Source organism: Heterocephalus glaber, unplaced genomic scaffold (genome assembly GCF_053883595.1).
Source record: "Heterocephalus glaber isolate CG9 unplaced genomic scaffold, H.glaber_assembly_v1.0 deba00000122, whole genome shotgun sequence".
Lineage (NCBI taxonomy): Eukaryota > Metazoa > Chordata > Mammalia > Rodentia > Bathyergidae > Heterocephalus > Heterocephalus glaber.
In genome coordinates this window covers 61837841-61849973 of record NW_028258138.1, presented here as the reverse complement: position 1 = coordinate 61849973, position 12133 = coordinate 61837841, and the positions used below count along the sequence as shown (strand labels likewise).

Sequence of the window (12133 nt, the reverse complement as noted above, 5' to 3'; positions counted from 1 at the left end):
GTTTGAGCATATGGCTCCTAATATACACATATTCACTATGCTGGTCCATTGTTTACTGTATATCTGGTTAATATACAACGTGTTATTTTAACCCTGTGTGAAGGTCAGAGAGTCAGCAATTTACTTGTGGTAAATATTTAAACCACTGAATGAAAATAATAGCACACTAGGGAGAAAAGCTGAAAATTAAGCTAAGCTCACTACTCAAGATTTTGCTGGTATAATCATCAGATCAAGCCATCTAAACCATTAAAATATGTGTATATAAACTAGCGCTCTGAAAGAAAAGCTATCTAAGGGGGATAAAACTTTTAAAAGATTTTAGATAAGGATAAGAATTCAGGGAATGGAATTTGGGGACAGAAGTAGCTTAAGTGAGGCAATATATACAGGAAGCTCAAAGTCAAATACACTGACCAACTGAGTGGATTTTAACTAAACTCACTCATTAAGAGAACAGTGCATATCTCTACTGATTGGTAAGCTCAAAAGCCAAGCATAAAACAAAACAAAACAAAATAGTGGCACTAAAAATATTCTACGCAATTTTTTTTCTTTCTGCCAACTTTGTTGAAAATTTATAAGGCAGAAGTTTACATGCAGATCTTTATATTTTCTTTGCCAAATGGAGGGACAAAAAGTAGAGAATAGATGTATTAGGGCCAGTAGTGATTGTGGAAATAATATCACGATGGTTTAAGGCCAACTGTGGAAGTAAATGTAGATGAGACTCCAGATTTGTTAACTTTTCTCCATCTTTTGCTTCATAGTCAAACAATGTATGCTTTTGAAATATGGAACAAAATAATTATACAGCCTCCAGTTTTATACATGAGGATATTGAGGCCCGTAGAAGTTGAATCACTTTTCCAAGACTAAAAGATAAACTGATTTCAGAGCCAGTGATATAAAAATGGTCTCTTCATTCTGAATATCACTTCATATATATATATATTTTTAAATCAAGAGATCTAAATCAACAATTCATTTGAGCACATATCAAAAGCAAAGGAAAACTACCCGAGCCAGGTACCGGTCTTCTCTACTTAACACTGGACCGTATCCTAGCAAATGAAAGACAAAGTTCAGCTTCTTTTTCCACACTGCTAGAATGCCAGGATTGGTGAGTCCATACTAACTACACAATAATCATAAGTCATGAAGTTAGCATCAGCTAAAAACTATAGATTCTAAAGAAATAAATGATGTAGATGTAAGAAGTCCAGCCATAAGAATATAACATTTTATGCAAAAGATCATCACATAATTTCAGCCTAAGTATTTAGAATAATATGAAGTTTATGAAAATGATTTTCTTCTTGTTCATTTATTTTTTATATGATTTTCCACCTAATGAGATTAAATTTAATAAAATAAATTTCTATCAAATCTACTTTAAATGCTTTCAGGAAAACTTTGTAATGAAGTGGTACTGGGAAGTGTTGAAATCTGAAGAGAAACGAATTAAGACAACACATAAAGTTCCTGGTATGAATGGACTTCTTATGAATTTTTACTTATTAAGCCAAAGGATTGGTACAGAGTTACACTGGTCATCATCCCCGGAAAATAGAGGTAGTAGATATTTTATTATCAGATGGGTAGAAGCTACAATAATCCTTTCATCTCTGCTATGGAAAGGGGTTTTATGATAAGAATTTTACACGCTGCTTCAAGAGGAAGGTGAAGGAGTCTGCCTTCATTCAATGGAGCAGACGGTCTGCCACATTTCCTTGCCTACTTTATAGTCAAAATCCTTAGAGCATATATAAATTTATGAGTTTTTCAATAGAATACAGATCATGCAAATAGAAAATATTTATATCAACTTGAGTCCAGGTTATTAACAGACTCTCCTGACTTTGTCTTTTGAAACAATGTTCATAAAGAACACAAACAATTAATGAATAACCAGAGAAAAACTAGAAGAAAATATATAACCATGATGATGACTGTGTAAAATCACAATAAGGCAGACTGAAAACAGTGAACAAATATAAAATCTATGCCAGGCATGGTGGTGCATGCCCGTAGTTCCAGCACTCAGGAGGCAAAGGCAGGTGGATTGTGGAGAGTTGGAGGCCAGCCTGGGCTATACAGCAAGATCCTATCTCAAAAAGCAAAAATATTTATATATATATTGATATTCCAGTCTTCCCATCTCTTATGAACCAGTATAAACACAATTATAAACTAGAATAATTTAACAAATACTAGTATTTTCCCAATCATTTGTATCACAAAATTTCCACAGATTTATGACACCAAGAAATAGGAAATTTTATCTTCCTACAGCAAATTCAGCTTTACTGAATGAAAATGAATAAAAAGGAAGACATACTGCTGAAACTTTCTTTGCCTCAATAGTCTAAGAAATAAGCATTAAATTGTTATGCTGCCATTTAACCTGCCTGCACTGCAGACTCTTCACTAGTATGCTCTCAAGCTTGCCACTATACTTGTTTTAACTGTAATTCTTTACTATCTAGTGATGCACTCAGAGGCATCAATTATTTTTATATGAAAAATTTTCAAGTTTGTTATCTTAACTGACTTTTCAACCTGCTCATTCCTTAGACGGTACAGACAAAACATGAATGAAACTAGCCTTGTTGATTGATGTGAAATCATAAATAGTTACTCACTCAGGACAAATTACTATTGCACGATTCCTTCAGAGGTTGAAGACTACTAATGACTGATACCCTGGGATCACAACTGGTTATAGGGAAAAATTCAGTTGTCAAGAGGCTATGAAAGATTACGTGATTGAATCAGTGTCTGTTAAATTATCCACACATGAAGTCTCCTTTCAGAAGATAACCAGCATGGCTGGTTAGGAGATAGGAGAATAACCAGATAGATTTTAATTAGAAGGTATATGCTGCAATAAGCTTTTAAAATTTAGGATGTTGATACGAGAAGATGTTGAGGGCATTCATGATGCCCTGCTTCTTGGATCTCAATGTTTGCCTGTTGTAATCACACTCATGACTTCTATGTCACTAAGCAGCAGAAAGAGAAAAGAAAAAAACAAAAAAACCAGTGAGTGATAATGGAGGGCAAATCAGAGAACAGGATAATGTTTTGGAAAAGAATAAAAAGTCAAGCTAAGGAAAAATAATTCAAGGGCAACTAGTACTTACAACACAGCAAAGACTACAAGGAAAGGTGTCAGTTGATTTACATGTACAACCTTAGTGTCTGTTACAAGTCTTACTTCTAAAGAACAAATGTTTTGCATTATAAGTTAGGGGAAGCATTCTAATAAGGAATGTTTAACTGATTAGCATAGAATAATGTATACTATTAGCATCCATATTTCTATTTAAAAAGACTAACGACTAGAACTTATGCAAACTTATGTTATGTGAAGTAGCAAGTCACAGGTACATGGAACTTAATAAAAAACAAACAAAACAAAAAGAAAAAGAACTGGTGCATTCCTGTTTGCTACTGACCCTCTTCAGTTGTTGCTGTAACTGTTCCCTCATGGACTCAGGACAATTGTCCAGCTGGGTCTTCTGCTCGGAGTAAAGCTCCTGAAGCCTCTCTAGTTTTTCCCTTTCAGCATCAAGCTTTACCTTTTCCTGAAGTTCAGAAATCAGAAAATAGAAGAATAGAAATTACCTTTCACACCCAGGCAGGTGCTAATGAACATTTCCAAAGGATAACACAAACATACACAAATTCTATACGTGCTACAAATACAGAAAAACAACTGATTAGTGATTAGGTTAAAGAGATATAAATGGAGGTTAAGACAAGGAGGTCTAGAGTCCGCATTCCAAAATTGTTTACTTCATTGGGTATGACAATTACTCGCCCTTCCTTCTTTCCATCCTTCTTGCCACCATGTTACAAAGGCAGGAGAAGCAATGGTAAGACTGAATATTGGTCAATGGCTAAGAACACCACCAACAACAAATGCCAATCAAATTCATAAGTTAACCTTGAAAAGTCACTTGTTAGAGAACCAAACAAAGGAAAAGGGGTATTTATTTACCTTGAAGTACTATCATGGTCCAATTTCCTTGAGGCCCTTGCTAAGACAGCTTTGAAAATTACTGAAATTATTGAAATTTGTTCTCAGGTCAGAGGCACTTTGGTGCACTAGTCATCTACCAATATCCAAGTCATTTCAAATGGTTCTAGCTATTTGGAATGCTTCAGAGTCTAAGCAATTAATACAATTTTATTCCAGAGAGAGCTTTAATTCAGAGGCTAAAAAAGCTAAAACAAATGCAGTACTGACAAAGTAGCAAGGAAAAAAGTAGATCAGGGAGCTCAGATACACCAAAATTGTGACATTGTGAAACACGGATTCACAGTCAATGACATAAAAAAAACTAACTGAAACGTAAGTGTGAAATATAGAAAAGATACCCAGGAGCCACAAAACAGAAGAGAAAGAATATAATATTAAATCCTTCCCAAGTCACATATGCCAAAGTGACCCCAGATATTTTCCAGGATGTAAGAGGTAAAATAATGTAACAGTCTTCTCAACTTTTGGTCATTTTATGATGGTCTGAACATTTTAAGCAAATTTTAGTCATAATTTCCTAAAATCATGTGCAATGCTTTTAGCATAAAGAAAATATTTTATGAAGCTCTACGATGATTTGATCTTCACTAAGTAAAACTGTCACCATCTTACTTTCCTTTGTTCCCCCTATGTAAATTGGTAGAAATAAAACTACTTAATCCTAAGAACATTACAGAAGGACTTTTTTAAAAGGATGAATCTCTGAAATAGTGAAATAAAGTCATCCTTACTATAATTTCTTTATCCAAATGGCCATGATTTCCTGTATGAACAGATGGTTGACAAAAAATGTTATTGTTCAATCTAAAACTCTATGACATCAATGTCTACAGTAGGTCATTTGAGTCTTCATGTTTGATTTAATTTTTAAATTTCAAGAGTATTTTTGAAATGTATATACATGTTATTTTTTCCTCAAAATAATTAAAGCCAGACATCATAGGCTTGAGAATATCACTTCATATAACAATATAAAATGATTCTACAATAACTTAAACCTTAACAGTCTACAAGTAAAGTTTTTTAGTTTTTAACAGTGAGTCTGTTCACTGTGCATATCTATAGAGCAAGAGTTGCAGAAAGCACATTAACAGAAAAAAGAATTCTCGGGTGTTAATCCATAGTAAGACTGAATATACTAGTACCTACTAGATTTGGTCGTTAGTTTCAGATTTAATGTTTTTCTTTTAATGAAACAAGCAATACATAAGAAAATGTGTTATTTCCTGCGTGTGGATCAAAAATACCCAATTTACACAGAATTTTATCCCAAACAAGTTCTATTCCTAGATATTGTATCATCAGACTTCCAAAAACTCTAGCTCTGAACAAAAAGTAAAAAAAAAAAATTACTGAATGCAATTAAATAACACATGTGTAAAGTCCTAAAACTTAAAGTTATTTGTGACAGAATACTAGTACACTATTAGATAATATGAAAGCCCCTGACCTAAAACACAGGTCCCAAAAAAGAAAAGTACCAAACTATTACTCCAATGTACTTAATTTTTAAAATTGCAATAATAAATAAAAATAAACAAGTAGTAAATAATACCTCATGTTTACACAGTGCCTTCCTTCTGAGATGCTCAAAACGTTTCACAATTCCATACAAAGGGGCAGTTAAAAGAATTATGCAAGCAGGCACCATTTGAGCCTTCGGCAGCTTCTCTGTGGTTCACTGGTAATGCTATGACCACTACTGGTTCTCAGAGCAAAAGCCGAGTGGGGCCAAAGCCAGGGCAAAGGAAGTGTGAGGGGAAGGAAGAAGACCAGTAGCAGGTGGACCATGGCATAAATCACAGAGAACCGCAGAGGTGAGAGCACTCTTGTGAGAGCCAGGAGTAGAACAGCTTTGAGCCAAAAAGAAATTAATATTCGCCTCTTCTATTCATTGCCAGGAAGTTTTCAAAGGAAAATTAGCCAGAGGCAAGTATTTAATTAGAGCCCAATGCATCCACCTTCTACAGTGAAGTTAAAATAGATGGGAGAAGGTAGAAGGCATTTGAGAGTTCAGGGATTCTTGCTTTTTACATGAGAAACTTTAAAACTGAATGTTATTCTCTTTCTCCAAATTAAAACTGGTAAACTCATTTAGTATAACTATTATGGACACAATGACATTTTCCAAACTCCAAAGGAGGAGGCAGTATAATGTCTATTTTAAGGATCAAAACTCTATTTTTAAGAAATGAAGTTAAATATATTTTTAGTAAACTTAATAAATTCCACTTCACTGAAAAAACACAATCAAGGGAACTGGAATACTCTAGTGAAATCCACATGTACACAGGGACATTTATAAAACAAAGAACAGGATAGAACTTTCTAAGAGACAATGTGCTTCTATTAGCATTGCTCTGACACTGACTCCAAGTCGAGCTGGAGCACAAATTCATTGCCAGATTCTACCTTCTACATTTAAGGCTGATGTCCCTAAAGTTTCACATTCATAAAAGGACGATGATAAATTAAGCATGGGTAAATTATGGTGGAAATCCATCAGTATATAAAATTAGACCTACACAGTTGTCTTACACCAGCTTGCAGGGATTGGTTCTGGGACATTCAAGGATTCCAAAACCCATGTATGTTCAAGTCCTATGTATAAAATGGCATTGTATTTACCTGTACTATGCTCACCCTTTTGTATACTTTAAATCATTTCTAGGCTATAACAATGTAAACACTATGCAAACAGTTGTTACACTCTATTATTTAGAGGGTAATAACAAGAAAAAGTTCCCTACATGGTCACTGCAGATGTAATTTTTTTCAATATTTTCATTCCTTAATTGAATCCACGGATATGGAACCTGAGGATACAGATGGCCAGCTGCTTTGGCCTTTCTAGTTGTTTGTTCATTCAATACTCAATAAAAATTAAAAGAGGACTACAGGTAAAAAAAGACGAACAAGAGAACTAAATCACTTTCCTTGTGCGCCAAGTTCTTTAGCTCTGTGGTTCCCAGCCCTGACTACACATTAGAATAAACTGAGTGAAGTTTACCCTAAGCAATCTGAATTGCCAATACTGTATGCTACTTTGAAAATAATGATACACAGTGTATTAACTATTACTATTCTCATATTTTTTTATTATATAATTTTGAGGGGGTTTTGTAAAATTTAAAAAATCAAAAGCTTATCACAGGACTACTTAATTTGCTAGATTTGTATTAGAAAACGGTAACATAAGTTTTCTCTCTTAGTTGTATTTTTGAAGGAAGAAAATAACATTTAACTTGCTGGCTATCTTTGATATTAACACTATACAAAAAAATTCTTGAATTCTAATGAAAAAAATCCTTTCAACATATCTAAGCATAAAATATTTAATAAGCACATGGTTCACAGTTACCCTGAAAAATGCTTAATTTGTTAGCTTGTAAGGCTGCCAGATAAAAATAGACTATCCATTTAAATTTGTATTTCAGACAAACAACAAATGATTTTTTAAATGTAAGTTGTTCCAAATATTGCTTAGGACATAAATACATTTAAAAGCTTATTCTCTCTTTACCTGAAATTCAAATGCAGCTGAGCTTTCTATATTTCATTTGCTAAATCTAGCAACTCTATCGGCTTGTTGAAAATTTTCTTAAACATTAAAATCTATCTTTGTAATTTCCAAAGTGTTTAACTCAGAACCCACCCCACTCTCAGCACCCAGGCCACAATTCATGGAACTCTGGCTCAGGTTTGAATTGATGTAGCAATGAATTAAATTCTCTAGTCCATAAGTCACCATTTTTAGGGGAGAGCCACCAAAGTCCTCTTCATTTACTCTGAGAGTCCTTTTCATTTTGATTTCTAAAACCTTTGGTATTCTTTAGGCGGCATCTTCATAGGTTCATAAATTAGTGAACTATTTTAGATCTAGAATTTTTTTCCCAGTGCTGCAGACTGAACTCAGGCCCTCACACATGATAGGCAGGCACTTTACCACTGAGCAACACCCCCAGCCTAGAAATTCCTTTTGTAACAGCCTGATTTGATTGAAATATAGTTGACATACAAATAAACTGCATGTTTTTAATTTATTCATATTTAGGATTTTAGACATATGCATATACCATGATACTATTTAAGGCCAGAAGTTTTTCAGATTTCATGGTATTTTGAATTTTATGCCATAGTACAGTTTATACAGCACATATTGTATGGCATTTCCAGTGAGGTTGGGGCAATACCCTCTAATCAAACATATTGCTACTTATCTGTAGCTATAGGTATGAATGCTCAACTTTACAAAGGATACTTTTCCACCCCAAAACTTCAAATTTTGGAACCACAAAGATTACAGACCTGTATCAATGACTGGTGACTGTAAAGAACCCATAGTCTGCCTCTGAGGTACATCCTTATATTTCTTTCTGAGGATATTTTCCCAGGGCTTTGACATTTAAATATGCAATTGATGTATGTTTAGTGTGGAAAAGTTGGCAAATCAGAACATTGAGGGCTTATATAATCAAAAAATCACCAGAAATATAACCTTCTATCTGTAATCCTGCTGATATAATCCCCAAATCCCATGATATATTTCCACTTCCTCTAGGCCGGGAGCTAACTTTGAAATGTAAGAAAAAGGCCCGGGAAGGGCTGCGTCCCTTCTGAACCCTGACTGTGACCTGGCAAATGCTCTGCACTCAGGAGGCATTAACACTTGGCTAAGGAATCTAGAGAGCCTCGCTGTATTCCCCTGGCTCTGAAGAAGGGACAAGGAGGAAGTAATGGGTGCATTGGCAGGGTAAGAATGGGAACAAGGTTTAACCACTCAATAGTATAAGCTTATTGAATAAAAATTAGGAAATCAGAGAATTCCAAATTTCACTCAAGAACATGTATGGAGAATGGTTTACATTTCTATTCACAGTTAATCGTGTTTAGCTCTGAAAGTATACCTGCCAGAATGGTTACAAAATGTTGCAATATATCTGTGTGAGGACACAAAATAGTTGTCCTCAAACAAATATTTCTGATGGCCACCTGGGCAATGGAAAGACTTCACCCAGAGGGCAGAAGGGAAGCTTTTCCTTAATCATTTGATTTCAGTAGAACTAGATTTTTACTTTTGAGTGCTAAAGACCACAGATGAAACAGATAATTCAAAAATAGAGGAAAGTGAAAAAACTATTTTCAGTTTTGAATTTTTAATGTAGTTGGAAATAGACAAAGATAAAATGAAATCCTACACAAGCAGATGCACAAGTCCATACATTCTCAGCAGCTGCCTAAAATCGGGCTTTGCCCTTGAAGTGGAGGTTGGGAGCAGAAGGGAAGGGAGTAAGTTCCATAACCTGGCATTTGCTCAAACTCGGCTTCATGGTGCAAGCAGCTTCCTTAGTCTATCACCAAGCCCATTAAGCTACAGCAGTTTACTAGACCAGAGGTATGATTCTGTCTCTTTCACTTGATGGTTTCTTTGTTTAACATGATGCAAAATGTGATCATGCTCTTTGCTTAGTATTTCACCAAACAGTTTACATTTAACTCACATATTCATGTTTGTTCAGGCCTTATCCATGTTTGTTTTGGCTCCATCTGTCATTTGGCTACTCTCTGAGAATACAATAGGCAGGGGCCAGTTACCTTAGGGACACTTGGAAACAGGCTTATTAATGTTCACCACAGTATTTCCCTGGGATAATGAAAGATCAGCCCAAGGAGCCACTGAAAAATGTTCAATAAATACAGAATATATTGTCTATATTTTATCTTGTATATATAATAATGTCTAGTTTATATGGTAACAAAATAAATAGCAATCATGTATAAAATGTATTAATTTATACCAACTATTAAGCTAAATAAGTAAATAAGCTAAAAGAAATAATATTAAAGACTACCTCAAGAGTTAAGGAAATGCCAAAAATTTCACATAAACATTCCAAATTCAAGGTGGTATAAAACTTTAGTCCTTGGCTGGGGATTTAGCTGAGTGGTTTGGGTGCCTGCCTTGCAAGCCCAAGGTCCTGAGTTCGATCCCCGGTACCAAAAAAAACCCTTTAGTCCTATATCTCTCGGCATCATAGGCAAAAAACAAGGGCCAGGATTACAGGATGTACTATCAATATCTGAATCAGAGCCTGGCCCTCAGGGATATCTTTTCAGGTTTTACTTTTCTCATTCCAGGATTTATATCTGACTGTAGCAACAGGTGTATGGGAAGGGAAACGTGATCTAAAAGGGCAAAGGCCATTTCCTTCTTCTGTCTTATGCTCTGGCTCAACTGGCAGTGTGATTCCAGGCCTCTGGCATGTGCACTTGGGCAGCCCAGTCCAGCTGTCCTGAAACTTGGCTGCACCAGGCTCTCTGGCAGGTGTTTGGCTCAGTGTTTCTTGCAATGTCCAGATGGGGCCAGCCAGGCAAATCCAAAGACAATAGTTTCTAAGTGTACATATTTGGCACCCACTACAGGCTGGATAAACAGCGGACCACAGTGCTCCACTCTATTTCATGGACTAGAGAGAAAAATAAGTATCTAACAAGCCTCTAACAAATGCAAGTCATAAAATACGATATGTAAAAAAATTAAAAGGACAACAGAGAAAAGATAATATCAACTATCTGGCAAGACATTTTTGAAAAGGTGACAGGGAATCTCAGTAGTGAAAGACAGAAACTAGTCATGGAGTATAAGGAAGAGGATCCTAGGCAAGGGAAACAGTGTTTGGAGAGGACTGGGCAGGAATGAGGTGGGTAGGGTGGACAACAGGTTTCAGAACAGAGAGAAGGCCATGGTGAGAAGTGTGAATATGGGGAGGGGAGTCACAGATCACATTCAGGAATTTAGATTTATATAAAGAACAGTGGGACATTAACCAGAGTGTTATATTCCATTGTACTTTATATAACTCTAAACAATTCCTATGATCTAATTTCTAGTTTCAAAAAATCACCAGGGCTGCTGTGAAGAAAATGGATTGAAGGGGAAAAGCTGAAAAGAGGCTAGAAAAGAGATTTTGATAATTTAGAAGAAAATCCTGTTAGTGGAGATTCAGAGACACTGACGTAACTGATAAATACTTTGATAATCAATTGTGTGTGATGAAGAAAGAAGTGTTAAGTTTTTGTTTGGATATATAGATGGGTAGAGATATGACTTCTTGGACTGAAAAAACTGGAGGATGGGGAAGAAGGATAAGTTTAATAGTTTATTTATGGATGTATTCAGTTGTAAATACCTGTGAACTATCTAAGTACATATGTCCAAGATGCGAGTGGAAATGCAGAAAATGGCTGGGGGCTACAGACATGCATATGACAATCATCAGCAGATGCAACTTATTTGGAGCCACAGATAGAAAAGAAGGTGAGGATACAAGAGAAATGTTTTTTGATTAGAAGTGAGTATCAAAGAGAGAAGAGTGATAGAAGGTAAACCAGAGAAGTATGGTCTACAGAGGCAAAGATGGAGAAGAAAGAAGAGAAGAAAGTATTGGATGCTGTTCACAAGTCTAATCACAGGAATAATGAAGAGTCCCAGTGGGCTGGAAAGCACAGTGGTCTCCAGAATCATCACTAAAGGAGAAAATTTATGGAGTACTGGAGTTCTCTGCCAAGCGGAGTAGGAGATAGAGTTAGTTTGGAAATGAGGAGGAAGAGACACGGTGTACTCATAAAGCTGAAAACTTCCAGATGAAGAAAAGAGAGAGAAAGTAATTATTTTTACATAATAAAGAGGTAGTTTATTTTTAAGTGATTATAATTTTTCAAATAATAATGGTGGCAAGCTGATCATAAAGGTCTAATGAATTGGCGGGGTTTATGCAAAAGTCCTGTAGACTTGAGTGTGATGGGATGACTTTCAAACATATCCAAAAGCATTGGTCTTTGATGAAAGGACAGAACCTTCCTTAGTTGTGAGAAGACTGGATGCTCCCAATTTCTCACTAAACCAGGTGGTGAGATCATCTCTGAGCCAATGGGAGGAGAATGGACCAGAGATTTTAACAGACTGAAGATATGAAATAGCTGTCATAAAATAGCAAAGTAAGTTCATTTGAGAAACATAACAGTGCTGCCAAGCAGTGTTGAGTCTCCACTAGAGTGTAGCTTTAAAAACTATGTATTTAAATC

General features: G+C 35.5%; 1 protein-coding gene across 24 annotated transcripts in view; it reads right to left on the bottom strand.

Annotated features, from left to right (window-relative positions):
* Positions 1-12133, bottom strand: part of Phldb2 (pleckstrin homology like domain family B member 2) — a 275057-nt gene that overhangs the window by 44182 nt on the left and 218742 nt on the right. For 20 of the 24 annotated variants that reach the window (XM_087215178.1, XM_087215189.1, XM_087215186.1 and 17 more), the window contains one exon: positions 3462-3590. The exons of the other annotated variants lie outside the window; for them this stretch is intronic. In XM_087215178.1, the coding sequence (XP_087071304.1) occupies positions 3462-3590 (129 nt within the window). The remainder of the gene's footprint in view (positions 1-3461; positions 3591-12133) is intronic. 24 annotated transcript variants of the gene reach the window in all.